The sequence below is a fragment of the Prionailurus viverrinus genome, chromosome B3 (assembly GCF_022837055.1).
Source record: "Prionailurus viverrinus isolate Anna chromosome B3, UM_Priviv_1.0, whole genome shotgun sequence".
Classification (NCBI taxonomy): domain Eukaryota; kingdom Metazoa; phylum Chordata; class Mammalia; order Carnivora; family Felidae; genus Prionailurus; species Prionailurus viverrinus.
In genome coordinates, this window is record NC_062566.1 from 119026715 (window position 1) to 119044794 (window position 18080).

The 18080-nt window shown below is 43.0% G+C and overlaps 1 protein-coding gene across 6 annotated transcripts in view; it reads left to right on the plus strand.

Moving 5' to 3' along the window:
* NRXN3 (neurexin 3) overlaps positions 1–18080 on the plus strand; it is a 1506001-nt gene that overhangs the window by 446676 nt on the left and 1041245 nt on the right. For all 6 annotated transcript variants that reach the window (XM_047863767.1, XM_047863768.1, XM_047863771.1 and 3 more), the window contains exons 4-5: positions 4043–4481; positions 8921–9304. In XM_047863767.1, coding sequence (XP_047719723.1) covers positions 4043–4481; positions 8921–9304 — 823 coding nt within the window. The remainder of the gene's footprint in view (positions 1–4042; positions 4482–8920; positions 9305–18080) is intronic.

The window sequence follows — 18080 nt, forward strand, 5'->3', positions numbered from 1 at the left end:
GTGAACGAAGATCCAGAAGCCTTCACACTTGAGCTCAGACAGAGGCCTCTGCAGTGACTCCTGAGTGGGGAAGGGTGGGATCTACCAGGGGTGAAGGGCTTTGCACTTCTGGACGGAGTTGAGTGTGGTTTTGTGATTGATGAAGGGGTTTTTGCTTTATGGGTAAGTATGGGCCACAGGAGAGCCTAGAAACTGCCAGTCCTAGAGCATTGTCCCATCTTGTGCAGTCAAAGAGATCTGGGTTCGAGTTCCAGTTACGCCCTCTAATGCTGCCTATTTCACTTGCTTATTGTCTGAAGCATAGCAGATGCTCACAAGATGCAAACTGTTTTTGTTACATTGTTCCTGCTTTCATGTCTTGCCTTACTCCTGATACTGCTCCTTTGTGCTTTTGTAGCAGAGATTGTGGAGGCATAGAAGTACAGCTTTTCTGAGAGAGTGTGTCTCAACTCTGAGACTCTGTCCTCAACTATTTTACTGTCTGGCCTCACAGGCATGAGCTGCATTGTGGTCCACGTGGCCATCTTTACAAACCCACGTGTGGGGTAGTCAGACCAGCTTGTCATTCTTTGTGACTCTGTCTCTCTTTGGCTGTGTCACATCTTCCCTCATGGGGAACCACTTCCACTTGTCTTTAATTGTTCTTCGTTGGGGCAGCTTGTCAGCTAAGGCTGCTCTCTGTCACTCGATCCCACATTTCTTCCTAGTTTAGTCATCATTTGGGGTCTTTCCTTTAGCTGCAAGTCTGGTTTCACAGAGAACACTGTACCAGATACTAATTTGCCTTGCAAGGGGGTCCAGCAGGGTTTCTTACCTCCACGCCCTACCCGAGGCACTGGTACATTTTTGTGTGGCTGTGGCCCTGGCCATGGTCCTATACCAGGCAGGTAGGGAAGGCGAGGATGTCAGCCATGGAGCTTCTCAGTTGAGTACCACAAGGCTACAAGACCCCTGTCCTCCTGTCCCTTTCTTCTCAGCAGAACTTCAGTTCAGGCCCCTGTCAGTTTCTAACAGTACCTCAACACCACTGGAGACCAGGGTATACTATTATTTCTTCCTAGGTTTATCCACTAGTTTAGAATTTTCTGTATTGTACCATGTATAACATCCCCCTCAATCCTGATAACAGCCTTGGAAGGGAAAGGGGAGCCATTCCTAGAATAGGTTTTGAGGTTCCTGCCTTTGGAAATGGGACTCAGAGAGGTTATCCAGCTGTCTGTGAGAAAGGTGAGGCAACTCCATATAAATAGACAAATAATTTCCAGGCCATGGAGTAGGTAGAGAGCTCACCTTCAGAGAGCTTTTGAGAGAAGTCTTGTTATCATTGGCCAGTTTGTGGCCCTGATTCTCCTGTCTGTCTCTCTGGAAACCTGGATTCTAGTTATTCACCTTGGGTCTTAGTCTCAGCTGTGTAACTTTCCCAGAGAAGAGCCCCTCTTCATGGTACCCTGCATTCCTTTAAAAGGCTTTTTTCTTTTTTCTCTTCTGCCTCCTGTAGGGGTGCCTGAGTTCCTTTTCTATTTATTATTCAATGGAAGCAAGCCTCAGTCTCCCCCTCTCCCCTCCATCCCAGGATGAGCTGTTGTTACATATTAACAATTAATCTTAACAAGGAGCTGTAGTCATAGACATTTACTCCAGTGCAGAGAAAGCGAAAGTTTATGACAGATATCACATGCCCAGGCGCAATAGGTGGGGTTAGAAAGGAGAAGCTGCCAGTCTTTAAACTTCGTTTCTTTTTCTGGTTCACTCCAGTCATTGATAGCCTAAGGATCTTGCAGTGTTTCCCCTGTTCACATGGTCAGTGCCGTAGTGCTAAGATGAGAAATTCAGCTTTTGAATTAGGAAGCTGAATGTGCATGATTTTCCATGTAATGGTAAAGATGAGCTTCACAGGTGCTGCTAGTGGGACCTCACTCTGAGTGTCCACGGTGGCAAAACACATGGATGTGAGAGCCCAGCTCCCTGGGTTCAAGTCCTGGTCTGCCAGTTACCAGCTATTGTGACTGTGAACTGGTTCCTTAACTACTTTCCACATCTGTTGCCATCTGTAAAAAGAGGGGAATGATGGTAGGTATCTCAAATGGGTGTTACTGGGATCTAATGGGATGGTAGGCTTTAGCTCCTCACATAGTATCTGGCAGTAGGTGCTCAGTAAATGTTAGTATCATTGTTATTTGCAGTGTTATTGACTATGGCTATGCTCATTGTCAAGGTCATATAGTATGTGAGGCATTTTCAATTCTTTGTCATTAGTTGTATATTAAAAGGGAAACAGTTCTGGTGTTAGAGATTAAATGATGTACTGGAATGACCCATCTAATTACCTTTTCATCACTGAGATAAATTGTAAGACTTATTCTAGTACTTAAGTCCACTTTTTATTGAAAATGAAGATGATGTTACAACCTTTTTTAGACTGTGGAAAGGATGAAATTTGATTTACAGCTACAACAACTACCACCAAAGTACCTGAGATTTTTATGTTCCTACTCTGTGCCATTCTAAGTGCTTTACATGTATGTACTGACTCATTTCATCCTTGAAAAATAATTTACCCCTGTATTCCCATTTTCAGAGGAGAAAAGAGACCCAGGTAAGTTCAACAACTTTGCCAAGGTCACACAGCTTGTAGGTAGTAGATGTAGGACTTTAGCCTAAATCCGGATCCTGACTTAGAATTTGAATAGGATAATGTAAAGGACATAGCAACGTGATTGCCATAATCAATACTGCAATGTTAGCCCCTTTCCCTTTAATTTTTTTTCTTGTTTATTGGGTAAATGTGATGTTACTTAGAGATCACAGGACCAAGACCCATCCCAGGGTACTGCAATCAAAATTCAGTTCCAGTAACAACAACACCTCTTTGAAATTCTAATTTTGGGAAATAGCATTAATCCCTGCTTTTATGTGGATTACACCAGATTTTTAAAGTCATAATAGTTTTTTTTTTTTTGAATATTGTAGGGTGTTTCATTCTCCCACCATCGTGTGTATAGAGGGTGTACAAAATGTGCACAAAACACAGATTTCATTCCCCACTAACTCTTAACACATCTCCATGGTGAAAAAAAATGAAACGATGCAATACGGTACAGTGAAAAGTCAGTCTGTCTCCATTCCTGAATATTAATCTGACAGATCCACTCACCAGTGACAATTTTATAATTTTCTGTGTTTCCTTCCAAAGATGTTTTATGCATTTATGAGTGCATAATAGTTTTTATATTGAACACACACACACTTAACACAATGATAGTGCGCATATATATGGTGCATATCCATATGCATAAACACATATCAAAAACACACACTCTTAACACAATACTGTAGTACCCACTCTTTTATGCTCCTTGGTAATTTCACTTAACAATGTTTCTTGGAGAGAATCATGTCAAAACCAGAGCACTGCCTTGATTTTTGTTTATTATTATTAATTTTTTTTTATTTTTGAGAAAGAGAGGAGGGGAAAAGGCAGAAGGAGAGAGAGAATCGGTGCAAGGCTCGCCCACGACCGTGAGATAATGACCTGAGCCAAGATCAAGAGTCGGACACTTAACTGACTGAGACACCCAAGAGGTCCCAGAGAACTACCTTGTTTTTAAGGACTGCATAATTGTCCATCATCAGGATGTGCCAGTCTGTTGTTATTGATGGCCATTCAGGTTGTTTCTGGTCTTTTACTACACTTCAGCAAATATCTTTGTGTTTAAGTATTAGTATTTGTGCAACTCATACTCTATTGATTTCTACTTGCAAGCTTATATCATATAACTTTCTGATATCACAAAAAATTGACCAGAAGGAGACAACACAAAAGTAATAAAATGGAAATGTGGGGGCTTATTCAAGGCTTATGTGTATCCCAGAAGTCTCTTCAGTTGCTTTTTCACATGCTGTATCTCATGTTTCTCATATCGTTTGAGACGTATTATATCCTGAAGTCTTTTCTTGGGCCTTTTACCCAGGTGCCCAGTGAACAGTGGATGGTAACTGTTTGCAAGATTGATTCATATGGCACTTGTTTGGCTTTTGACAGGTTGTTTATAAGAATAATGACATCCGTCTGGAGCTGTCTCGCCTGGCCCGGATTGGGGACACCAAGATGAAGATCTATGGGGAAGTTGTATTCAAGTGTGAGAATGTGGCCACACTGGACCCCATCAACTTCGAGACCCCAGAGGCGTACATCAGTTTGCCCAAGTGGAACACCAAACGCATGGGTTCCATCTCCTTTGACTTCCGCACCACCGAGCCCAACGGCCTGATCCTCTTCACTCACGGCAAACCCCAAGAGAGGAAGGATGCTCGGAGCCAGAAGAACACCAAGGTGGACTTCTTTGCAGTGGAACTCCTCGATGGCAACCTCTACCTGCTGCTTGACATGGGCTCAGGCACCATCAAAGTGAAGGCCACTCAGAAGAAAGCCAACGATGGGGAATGGTACCATGTGGACATTCAGCGAGATGGCAGATCAGGTAGGAGAAGGTGGGATTGTGACTCAGAAAAGAGGAAAACTGCAGCATGTTAGTCTGTTTCATGGCTTTGTATTTTTCGTATTTTACAATTTTTATTTTATGTTTGTGCTTGCTTGCATGCATGTTGACTCTTGCTCTTCTCTTTAATGGTTGTTTTAAGATTATGTTTCTGAACAAGTTATCTGTCTCGTCCCTTCCTCTCTCCCTTGTCACTCACCACACAGCTGTCTCTGTGAAAGCTTCAAGACCCTGGAGCCAAGGATGATTTTACAAGTAGCATTTCCACTGCTACCAAAGAGACTGTCGTGTCACTGGTGTGATGTTTTTTTTCCCCCTCCTTTTCTTCTTCTCCTTTTTCTCATCACCATGGAAACCGATTGTGACATCACAGATGCTGCATTATGTGATTACTCTGTAGGATAAGCCTCACTGTGTGAGAGTTTATGCAATGATACACCCTTCAATAATTGGCAAGAGTCATGTTGCAGGGAGAAATTAAGACAAGAAAGGAAAAAGCAAATTGATTTTTCCTGAAGTCATGTTCAATTTAAACCCTTCCTTTGGTGTGAGAGCCTATATTTCACTCTTTGCTCAGACCTCACTAACTCTCCCTTCCTCTTCATAACCTTTTACATTTGGTTTAAATGGCTTTGTTTGTTTCTGCAGCCACAGATCAAACAAGCTAGCCCCAGGCAGTACATAGCTACTGTGGAATTGTAACAAAGAGAGGGAGGGAAAACACACACACACACACACACACACACACACACACACACACACGCGCGCGCATATAGAGAGTCTGGAGCTTTTGAATGCCTGAACAGTTTGCATAGCTTTCTATGGACCATGTGGCAATGAAGGTCACATTCTGTGCCACCAGAAAGGACATTTCACCTGGAGTGGTAACTAGAGCATTTGGATTTCACACTTATTTCCTGATTCTCCATTTAGAGAATTATACTCAGGAAGGGTCTTGGCTATATTTGCTGTATTTTTAAGGATTCTCCCTCCTTGTAAACACAGAAAGTCTTTCATCTGGGAATTTTTTTGTAGGCACACTTGGCCAATAATAGAAAACAATAGATTCCCTCAAAAGGCTGCAGCCAGGAATGAGCTTTTCTGTATAATTCCCTAGCCAGAGAGATGACAGAGATGAGCAATATTACCCTTAGGAGGAGCTGGATGGGTTCCGTTCAGAGGGCAGACGGGTGGCAGATTGCAGCCCTGGATGGTTTAGTGCCCAGCAGGATGCTTTATTGATTGTCTGAAATCTAATCAGAACCAAGAGGCTTCAAATTAAATGTGCTTGTTGAGTAAGAATGAACAGTTTGTGCTTTTTTAACAGAAAAAGACACACAAAAAACTAATTTCTCTGGAGGGAAGATCTTTTTCTCTCTCTTTCTAAATTTATCCATAAAACGTCAGCAGGGGCAGAGCAAAAAAACTATCCTAAAATTATAAGGGAGGGGTGCCTGGGTGGCTCAGTCGGTTGAGCATCTGACTTGGTTTTGGCTGGTGTCGTGATCTCATGGTTTCGTGAGTCCGAGCCCTGTGTTGGGCTCCATGCCGACAGTGTGGAGCCTGCTTGGCATTCTCTGTCTCCCTCTCTTTCTGCTCCTGCCCCCACCCATGCTGTCTGTCTGTCTGTCTCTCAAAATAAATAAATAAATAAACTTAAAAAAAATTAAAATTATAAGGGAAACACTTCTCTTGGTTTCAGGACTATGTGTTCTGGGTCTCTGGAGTTCTACTATGGTTGATGGGTGTCATGATTGGTTAATCTAGACCTGACATAGCTTAAAGGTTACTTATCTGTGTCACAGGCAGGTGAGAACACCTAAGCTTGCCATATGTTTACTTCTGTTTATTCCCACACTAATTGCTTTTCCAGTGATGTAGTTATTTTGTTAGATCCATCAGTGGACCTATCTGACAAATATATCTGGATTTCAGAAGCCTTGAATTTCTTTTCTGGGAGCCATAGAATTGGCCAATAATGATAAATTTGATCAAAGCCTATAATAGTTTACTGAGTAAACAAATAATTGTCCCATGAAAGCAGCATAACATAAAATTTTAATATGATCTGTTAAACTTCATTTCTTCATGAGAGTGTTTTCTGGTATGTTTTTAGTTATGAACCTGTTCCAAAATGAATAGTTATGAAAACATCTGTATTTGCGAGTGTGGTGCCTCCTTCCCTGTTCATCCCGAAGAATGACATGGGAAAAGTATTATGATCACTCCCCAGTTAGGAGACTGATTCTTGGAACTGAATTATGTGCATTCAAAACAGTTGTGGTCACCCACTCAGAGGACAGATTTTCCTCAGGATGTATTTATGGCTCCAGCATTTAAATTGGGTCTGATGCTGTCCTTGTTTATCAATAACTGTTCCTCCAGGTTCAGGATCAAGCAGTTCTGTGGGCTTGTGGAGGGTAGAGAAAGTAAGTAGCTCAAGAGAACAGGAGATGCAAACCTCAACTTCCTCATTTGTGAAAGAGTGTACATATTAACTCCTACCTTGCTGGATCAAGTCCAGAAAAGCACATGCAGTACTTAAAATGGTGGCCAGGACGTAATTATTGTTCCATAGGTTTCTAAAAAGATTAAAAACAAACAAAACCCAGAAACACAAATCCAATTTTTCCAGGAGAAAACTTCTAGGATGGAGTAGAGGAAGTTGCTGTTGGTGTAACCCACCCAGAGGCCTATTACACTGGCTTTGTAGCCTGGAGTGTACTTCTCATTCTTGATCTTATTTGATCTTTTCGGCCCTTCAGACTCTCCCCTTGGTAGCCCAGGGGATTGAGACTCAGACAGAAGTGAAGGCTAGCTGATGGATGGCCGGCCTACTTATCCTGGTACCAATAAAGCACTTTAAGAATACTAAAGTTTTTACAATTTCTGGCATGGTTAGATATCACCTTGATTGTATAGTTTAGGAAACTGGGCTGTAAAGTGGCTCAGGGACTGGCTGGGGTCAAAAGGCCACTTAGGAGCAGAATGCCAGGTCCAAGTTCCCAGGCCAGGCTGTATGTATGTACCTTCTACAGTCACGTTGATGGATCCCCGACCCTCCTGCTACTGTGTTTGGTCTGCCTCTCTGATTTCATCTCCCGCTCACCCCTTGTGCCCTTCAACCCTAGCCGTACTCTGGCTTACCCCATGGCCTTTGCAGGTACCATTTCCCCTGCCTGGCATATTCTTCCCCTAGACTTGGTAAGGTTGGGTCCATTTCAGTATTGTAGTTTCAGCATACCTATCACCTGCCAGAGAGGCCTTCGCTGACAATACGTTTTATTTTTTTTTATCTAAAAAAGTTTTTTAATGTTTGTTTATTTTTGACAGAGGCAGAGCATGAGCGGGAGAGGGGCAGAGAGAAAGGGAGACACAGAATCCAAAGCAGGCTCCAGGCTTTGAGCTGTCAGCACAGAGCCCAACGCGGGGCTCGAACTCACAGACTGCGAGATCATGACCTGAGCCAAAGTCGGATGCTCACCCGACTGAGCCACCCAGGCACCCCGCTCACAATACATTTTAAATTAGACCCCATAGGCTGCTACCCCAGTGCCCACTTTGCTCTCCTCCTAGTACCTACCATTACCTAATTTCTCTTGTTTGTTGAGTGATGTATTTACCTTCTGTCCTCTGCACTAGAAGGACAGAGACATACCTGTCAAGTTCATCTCTGTGCCTACAAGAATGCCAGAAACACACAGGTGGGCAATACATGTTTGTTAAATGAATAAACAAACATGTCCAGGTAAAAGTTCTCAAAGGCAATGCTCCAGATATTCACTGGCAGGGCTGGTAGCTAATGCTAGTGTGGAGGGTATCAGTGCATGGAGGGTTCCATCCTTTGCAGATGGCAAGCGAGTGATAAAGACTCAAGTACTTCCAGAGTCCTTACTCTGTCCCAGACACACAGGGGCACTTTATATATATCAACTCATTTAATTGTCACACCAGTCTGTGAGGTGGGGACAATTATTTTCCCATTTTACAGATGAGGATGTTAAGGCCTCCGGAGGTGAAATCACTTCTTCAGGTTACACAGCTAGTCCATGGTAGAGCTGGGGTTTAAACTGAGGCATCCGCCTCGCTGCTCTCAACCTGTATGGTATGTGACCTTTCAGCCAAGACTCTGTAGAGAAAAGATACCACGTTAGGTGTTAGTTGACTGAGATGGTCCTGAATTCTCCTGTCAGTGAGATTGTCTTAGTGGCGAATACTGGAACCAAATGGCCTACGTTATCCTTTCTACTGTCTTGAAGCATTTGTTTGACTCCCTTGCTTGTATTGTTCCCACCTGACCAGGCAACACTGGTCTCTGAACTCACCTACTGGTCTTCTGTCATTTGGCTCATTGACTGGCAGCCTGACCTGAGATGCCAAGAGGGCTGTTAGCTCACTCTGTTTCTGTCCTCCCATCCCAGGTACCATATCAGTGAACAGCAGGCGCACGCCATTCACTGCCAGCGGGGAGAGTGAGATCCTGGACCTGGAGGGGGACATGTACCTGGGCGGGCTGCCAGAGAACCGTGCTGGCCTCATCCTCCCCACCGAGCTCTGGACTGCCATGCTCAACTACGGCTATGTGGGCTGCATCCGTGACCTGTTCATCGACGGGCGCAGCAAGAACATCCGGCAGCTGGCGGAGATGCAGAACGCTGCGGGCGTCAAGTCCTCCTGTTCACGGATGAGCGCTAAGCAGTGTGACAGCTACCCCTGCAAGAACAATGCTGTGTGCAAGGATGGCTGGAACCGCTTCATCTGTGACTGCACCGGCACAGGCTACTGGGGAAGGACCTGTGAAAGGGGTGAGTTGGCCCTCGTGGGTGGCATGCAGGGTCCGGGTGGGGGCGGTGGATGGCAGTTGTGTCCCTCAATGGAACTACCCATGCTTTCTTTGTTTTAGAGAAGCATTTCCTTTTGTTCGCTGCTTCCCAGATTATACCCTTTCTGATTCTGGATGATTGAATTTGTTTAACTAGGATTGGATCCCAGAAAGGGAAACTTCAGAATAAGTATTACCAAGATCATGGTCCTTTTTCAATTAAATATGAGACATCTTCTATGTAGAGCGGGCACATACTTCTCTTTTCGGTTTCTGGATACACTAGCAATCTAGCTTTTTGGAGCTTTCTACATGCTAGTTCTTGGACTAGGCTTTAAAAATACACTGTAGGGGCGCCTGGGTGGCGCAGTCGGTTGAGTGTCCGACTTCAGCCAGGTCACGATCTCGCAGTCCGTGGGTTCGAGCCCCGCGTCAGGCTCTGGGCTGATGGCTCAGAGCCTGGAGCCTGTTTCCGATTCTGTGTCTCCCTCTCTCTCTGCCCCTCCCCCATTCATGCTCTGTCTCTCTCTGTCCCAAAAAAATAAATAAATGTTGAAAAAAAAAATACACTGTAGAAGAAGGTAGATCCAGGCCTTTTCTCATGGAGTTGCTGCCTCCGGGAGTATTTAGTCATTAAAGAAATAATTACAAACATGTAAGAGGCAGCAGGATGTATTGGTTAAGAACATGAACTCTGGAGCCAGACTGGGTGAGAAATCTGACCCTTATGGGGTGTTGTGAACTTTATCAAGATAACTGGTATCTTTCAGACTTGATTTCCTCATCTGTAAAATAGGGATAATCAGGCACCTACCTCACAATATATGGTGATGATTAAGTGAGCAAGTAGTTTCCCAGACAGTGACTTAGTAAGTATTGGTGATTGTGACCATCATCATTGTTGTTCTAAACATCACTAAAGGGAAAATAGAAGTTTGGGAGGCCTCTGCAGGGGGATCCACCATCCTGTAGGGATTCATAGAAAGCTGATGCCAGGAATAAATATGCAATCTGAGACTTGAAATATGACTAGGAGTTAGCTTTGCAAAGAGGTTGGAGGAAGGCATGTGTCTTAGACAAGAAAGACAGAATGTGCCAAGGGACAGAGATAAGAAACCATGGCACAGTTGAGGAACTGAACGAAGTCCAGAAAGGACTAGAGTGTGGCATGACGTGGGAGGAAGGGCATAAGAGGTAGGTGAAGGTGAAGAGGAAGGAAGCAAACAGGCCAGGGTGCTTGGAGCAATCCTTTGCATTCACCTCTTTAGCATCTTACATCTACACTGACTTTGCAGCTTAGGTGAAGGGTAGAGATGAAGGTAAAAAGAAACGGAATCAAGACACGGAGATTCTGGTCTTTAAGCAGTGTCTAATTCCAGCTTGTTTTATTCTTTTATATGCCAAGCTTATGGACTCAAGCTGGCTGTCCATAGGTTGTCAAACTCTATTTTATATGAAAGGATAGTTTCTATAGTTACCAAGTGTTTGCTGAGGGCATAGCTTTAAGCATCCAAGGGCTTTAAGGATACTGCATCTGTAACAGACATAGTTCCTGCTCTCAAGAAGTTTATCATTTATTTATCTGAGGAGTTGAGACATCTATACAAGAAGAGTAATAAAATGATACAGGCCAGCATCATGGATTCTATTTGTGGACCAGACTGGGAGGATATGGAGATTCAGAGAAGACTTTCTTGAGGAGGGACATGCAGGGTCTCATCCCTCAAGACTACTGGTGGCCAGAATTACCCAGTATCACAAGTCTGATGATGAGGATGAATCCTGGAACAATCCAGGAACAGGGGCTGGATGATGAGGCAAAGATGTTTTCAAGGCGTGGTTTTTGTGAGGTTAATTATATTATTAGATGAGGGGTATTTCAAAAGAACTGCAGATCTTTTTTACAGCTGGATCAAAAATAGGACACAGAGCACTGGGGTGAAGGAGGAAGAGAGAGCTTATTTGGAGCTTAGGGGATGTAAATTCAGTCACTGAATTTTCAAAGCTACAACAAGCAGAATTTGAGCTAAGATGAGGAAGCAGCTGTATGGGGCGGGTCAGTCTGTCAAATTCCTAGACTTTCTGCCAAATCTGTTTGGAAGCTGGACTACCCTGGTATTGGTTTAGGTCAATAGAAAGGTCATTTGACATCTGAGATGAGTAAGACAGTTTTGGTGCAAGCCACATTGTTACAGATCTTCCACCACCATGGAAAGTAGTATAAGAACGAAAGATCGCTTCAGACATCCACTTCTCCCCTCAGGTCTCTTCCCAACTCAAGGACCTTGTGACTGCTGAAGACAGGAGGATTTCCTGTAGCCAGCGGTGCAAGGTGTCTCTGAGCTCACCTATTCCAAGGGTATATAAATGGGAGTTGGTCCAAGTTTTGCCAAGTACGGTGAAAGTCACTGCACCTTTTATGTTGTCACTTTGGACTAGTCATTAAGAGGCAGCTGATTGGGGATATATGAGGGACAATTATTCCTGGTACAGTGCAGCCAAGTCATCCATTCTAGCCAAATGAGAAGGAGCATAGCAAATTTAAGACATTTGATCTATACATCGCTCAAATCCCAGACGGTTCAACTGATTGTTTTGTTCCCCTGCTAATTGTTTTTTGGCCCTGTATTGTTCCTGACACCGTGTTCAGAGTGAATCAGTGGAGTGTAAAAATGGTAGGACTCTACTTGCTAGCAGAGAAAATAGAGTTTTCCAATGACATTGTTTTTCTTTATTGAAACTGATTTCTCAGTGGAGATACTTTGAGTACCTTTTATTCATTTTTATACATGATGTAGACATTTATTGAAACCCTAGCATATTCCAGGCACTGTATTAGATGCTGGAAATGCAAAGACATTGACATAGCCCCTGATGTTGATGAAGGGGTATATAGTCCTTCCAGGGAAACAAAGGGGAATACAGTAAATGTCCTAACATGTGGTAGATGTTATGCCATATGTCTATAGGGGAACAGTAGGGCAAACGGATGGGAGAGGCCATGTCTATGTAGGAGAGTGATGATTGGGAAAAGAGGATTCAAGATTTCTTGGATCTTTTTGTCTCCTATTTCTAGCAAAACTATGGTCTTTCTCTGCCTATGACCCTGTAGGCATTTCTGAAGAGTGGTGAAGGAAAAAAAAAAACACCAAAAACTTGTCAACATTTTTTATGTAAGGAGCATGATCCCCTTTGGATCCAGGAATGCTGCCTCACCCACCATGACCCCATCACTCAGTTTACTATTTTCTCTCTAATATTTTTCTTTGAACATTAACTGGAAGATTAGAATCGGTCATTTGTAGGAAATGTGGTGAGACTGAGACAATTTCTAAGGCAGTGTGTCCTATCTGGCCCAAATTGGAGTGTCCTATACTTGGATTTTGCTGTGGGGTCAGTCCTTTGGTATCACTGGTCCCACAATAGGAATGGTAGGGTTAGAGAGGCATTTGTTAATATAGAATGAAGAAAGCATAGGTGGAATACTAGAATTGGTAGAAAAAGAACAGAGTTGGGGATGGCCTGGGTCAGACACTAGATCCAAATAGCCCAAGAACTCAAGCAAAGTGAGCAAACAGATCAGTCTATAGGGCAACTCCCAGATCAAAGCTGTCCTCCAAAGATAAGGGAATAAGGCGGGGAACCTAGGAAATATATAAATATATGAGATTAAGGTTAATTTTGAGGAGTATCTTTCTCTTATAGTAAAAATGGATGACTTGCTTGTACCCTCATAAGAATGTTTCTACTGCCTGTGAAGATAGCAACTCTAAATCTTGACATTTAACAACTGGCTTGATGTCGTATTTAGATTTTGTCAGGATGATCTGATACTATTCTGCGAAGATGTAGATCTATCTTCCCTTCCCAGTTGTTCAGCTGTATCTATTTGGGTTTGTTTTTCATAGTGATGTGGGAGACGCCTGTCTCTCTGACCTAGAAAGCAAAGCCCTGTTTTGGTTGCTTCTTGCCAGTCAGTTTGGTTGAGATGCTCTAATCTACTGTAGGACCACCTGCCCTCCTGTGAAGCCCTGTTGTACAGAGGAAACGTTCCAGCTTGTCTATCTTAGGAAGATATGATCAGCTGATGTGAGACAACCAAGCCGTCTTCTCCTTGTCAGTGTGGCCAGACTGTTTAGTTCAGTCTGTGGGAGCCAAGCGTACATAGCCAAGATTATGGATTTGATTTTTTTTGTGGACCATCAAGCTTCAATTTATGACGCCACTGCAGATTCTGTCTTCCTCCCTGAATGACTTTTTCTGAAAGTATGCCATCATTTATTTAGCAAGCGAGAAAGTAGGATTCAGCATGAGTCCATTCCCATGACAAGAAAAGTAACCTACAGAACAGCACTTAGAGTCAGGGTGGTCTAGTGGTTAATGGCATGAATTTTGGAGTCACACAGACCTGGTTTCTGGGCTGATTCTGTCACTTACTAGCTAGGTGATGTACAAAAAACTTCTCTCTTAATTCTTCTAAGTCTCAGTTTCTTTATCTGTAAAATGGAGAGACTAATACTTTCTTGGTAAGGTTCTCTTGGTTGCAAGCTACAGAATCTACTATGGCTAACAGTCAAGGAAGAGGATTTACTGCATGATTACCTAGAGAGGTATTGATCAAATGAAGATCTCACTAACTACATTTTTAAAAAGGAAGCAGAACAGCTCTAGGGACCCTAAGGCACTGTGATTCAAGTGACTCATGTCTCCTGGCCTCCAGATACTGGATTTTTCTATCCAGCATTTACATTTTCCAGAAAGGGAAACTGGCCCAGTTTGGTTTATCTGTCTTTCCTTATATCAATCAGCTCTGTTTAGGTGGGTGGTCCCCTAGAATAGATATGATCACGGGAGTGTGTGTGTGTGTGTGTGTGTGTGTGTGTGTGTGTGTGTAAATAAGATATTACTGCACCATTTTGCTAGTGCTCTTTCTTGGCTAAGCTCAGCATATTCTGACCCATAAGGCCATATCCTGTGACAGATATCCAGCCATGTGGAGCTGCTTCTGTCTGACAAAAAGAAATATTATCCGGAATCATGGAAATCGGGTGCCTTTGAAAATAATAATTTGCACAACGAAGAGAATGTGATGAGAGGTTAAATCTGCTCTTCTCACTGGTTCCTGGGATTCCATTCATCTTATATAAACACCAGCTGAAAACCAAGAATACAGATATTTTGAGTTTTATTAAGTGACTCTTGTTCCAACAGGAACAGAGTGCAGACAGCAGCTGCTCTCCCTTGCAGCCTAGGGACTTCCCTTTCAGCCAGCTCTCTGAATGCTTCTGTGTGCCTCTGGAGTAGCAGCAGTGTGTTCTGCCTGGGAAGGGTGAGTTCCCACCCTTAGATGACACTGGAATGTGTCATTTGGATGCCACATGGAAATTTTGACCTCAGAAATAGAGTTGGCAGGTGCTGTTGATGTTTCTGTTCCTAATCTTTATTTCAGTAGGTGAGGAATTGGAAACTCTGAGAGGTTACCATCACTTTAACTTGGAGTAGCTGTAGAATGGCTGAAACTCATGATTTAATCTCTTTTACTTTTAATCTCTTGTACTGACTTTTAATCTCTTGTACTTTCCATTGCATTGAGCAACCTTTCCTTCCTGTATATCTGAGAGAGGTCAGATTGTAAGGTCACTGAGGGAGGGAAAATGATGCATTACATATTTTTGTTGCCCACCTCCCCCAGTCTCTAACACTGTGCTGTACACATACTATTGTGGTTAGGAAATGTTGGAAGACCTCAGTCTTCATTCCTGGGCCTCCTGTTAGTCTGCATACTCCCTTTGGTGTCCTCATCCATTGCCATGGTGTCAAAGGTCATCTACATGTTGTTGACTCCCAAATCAACTAGCTTGGCAGATCTCTAGCTTGGCAGTCTCTGGAATCCCAGATTTCTGTATCCGGTTGCTTGCTTGAGATATCCATTTAGATTTCTGATAGGTATCGTAATCATAACATTGAAAAATAAATTTTGAGTCCCTCCTCCCAGTGTTAAGACTCTTCCCCCACCACCTTCAGTCTCAGTAAATGGCATCACCATTGTCTTTGGCATTACCATTGTCTTTGGCATTTTCCTTGATTTTTCTCCCACTTTTTTAAATCTTTCACAGCAATTTCAGGTAGACCTCTTATTTAAACCCGTCCTCATCTGTTCACCTCTCTCCCTCTCCACCACCATCATCTTAGGTCAGTCTACACTAATCTCTTTTTTGTACACCTAGATAGCATGTCAGATGGTTATGAAAAGCTCAAAATCATTTTCTGCCTTTTTCCGAGTATTAGATTATTAAAATATTTATATATTCAATATTTTCCTGTATTAAGTATGTTTAGTTTCAGTGGCTCTTGGTTCCCCAAATTGTAGGAAATGAAGCTATGATACTTCTTTGGAAAGAACTTCAACATTAACATAGCGGTTCCACAAGTAGGCATCTGTCTCTTCTCTGTACCAGGCTTGGTGAGCTAAGTTGTGAGGATGAAGTTTTGAAGGAGACATGGTTTCTGTTCTTCATGAACTCATAGTCTAGTGGAGGGGCTGGAGAAGTAGTCTGCAAATTGTGATGCAATCTACCTATGGCAGTAATTCAGAGAATAATCATAGGGAAGAAAAGATGGCAATTAGAAATCAAAATATGTTTAGCACAATATATCACTTCATAACTGGTTCTGGATCCACTGGGGTCTACTCAGACTAACACTGGTGTAGGAATAACAGAAGCCCTGACCTCTAAGGTCAAACATAATAATGTTGGTTGCTTTTATAGGATCCAGTGCCATTGAGGATCTGCTCCGAATCCCCAGGGATACCCAGGCCCTTTATTTAGATGTGTGACCTTGAGGTTCTTACTTGGATACTCTGGCCTCTCCGTTCTGCAAAAATAAAATGAGACAGTTGTGTTTCATGCTCTCTCAGGGCCCTTCCAATTCTAAAACTCTGTGATTCTCAAATGTCATCGACTTGGCAGTATCTTTCCTTATCCTGAGTAGAGGGGTAAAGGTGAGTGAAGGGCAGAATAGGAATGCAAGTCCTGGTTTTGTTACAGGCTGCATAACTGTCTAAGTTAGGAGGCTGGGTTTAGTTACATCAGCACTGCAGTGAAGTTCTTGGATTCTTTAATCTATGAAAAGTAATACCTTGGTGTACCGGGAATATTTCAGGCCCGTGATACATAGGTTTTAATTGATGGATTCATGAATAGAACCTTGGATTTCTTAACATTTAAAGGCTGTCACCTTTTTGGTCCAGTTTTTACCCCTTTTGATGGGTAATGATATTTATCAGAGAAAGTGGCTTCTCAAGAAATACGCAACTCATGAGGTGCCTGGGTGGCTCAGTTGGTTAAGTGTCTGACTCTTGATCTCAGGTCAGGATCTTGTGGTTCATGAGTTCGAGCTACATGTTGGGCTCTGTGCTGACAGCACAGAGCTATCTTGGGATTCTCTCTCTCTCTCTCTCTCTCTCTGCCCCTCCTCTGCTTGTGTACACGTGTGCATACACTTTCTCTCTCAAAAGAAATAATCCAGTGAAGAAATGGGCAGAAGACATGAATAGACACTTCTTAAAGAAGACATCCAGATGGCCAACAGGCACATGAAAAGATGCTCAACGTCACTCCTCATCAGGGAAATACAAATCAAAACCACACTGAGATATCACTTCACGCCAGTCAGAGTGGCTAAAATGAACAAATCAGGAGACTATAGATGCTGGAGAGGATGTGGGGAAACGGGAACCCTCTTGCACTGTTGGTGGGATTGCAAACTGGTGCAGCTACTCTGGAAAACAGTGTGGAGGTTCCTCAAAAATTAAAAGTATATCTACCCTCTGACCCAGCAATAGCACTGCTAGGAATTTACCCAAGGGATACAGGAGTGCTGATGCATAGGGGCGCTTGTACCCCAATGTTTATAGCAGGACTTTCAACAGTAGTCAAATTATGGAAAGAGCCTAAATGTCCATCAACTGACGAATGGATAAAGAAGATGTGGTTTATATACACAATGGAATACTACTTGGCAATGAGAAAGAATGAAATATGGCCTTTGGTAGCAACGTGGATGGAACTGGAGAGTGTTATGCTAAGTGAAATAAGTCATGCAGAGAAAGACAGATACCGTATGTTTTCACCCTTATGTGGATCCTGAGAAACTTAACAGAAGACCATGGGGGAGGGGAAGGGGAAGGGGAAAAAAGCTGGAGAGGGAGGGAGGCAAAACTATAAGAGATTCTTAAAAACTGAGTATAAACTAAAGGTTGATGGGGGGTGGGAGGGAGGGGAAAGTGGGTGATGGGCATTGAGGAGGGCACCTGTTGGGATGAGCACTGGGTGTTGTATGGAAACCACTTGGACAATAAATTTCATATTAAAAAAATAAAAGAAGTATACAATTCATTAACATCAACTGACATGTCCTCACTTTTTCTTATCTGTTGGTGCTTAGATTATACAGTTGTATCTCTGGTGACCACTGTAGCAGTGCTCAGACTTAGCCTCTTTGTTTTCCTCTTCCTGTTTTCTAAGTTTTCCTTCCCACAGGCTCAAGATTGTATGATCCCAAGAAATTGTACCATAGTCCATGAACCCTTCCTAAGTGTTATTCTACCAGGTTAGGGTCTGAGATTCTCCTGATCAAAGCTTCCCCTGTAACTTGAAAGAGAGTAAGGGAAGGGAATTCTGGCTATTCTGGAGTCTTGAAGCTCAAAGGTCTCAGAACTGGTTGGGCATTTTGTACATCCTTGGAAAATTTATAGC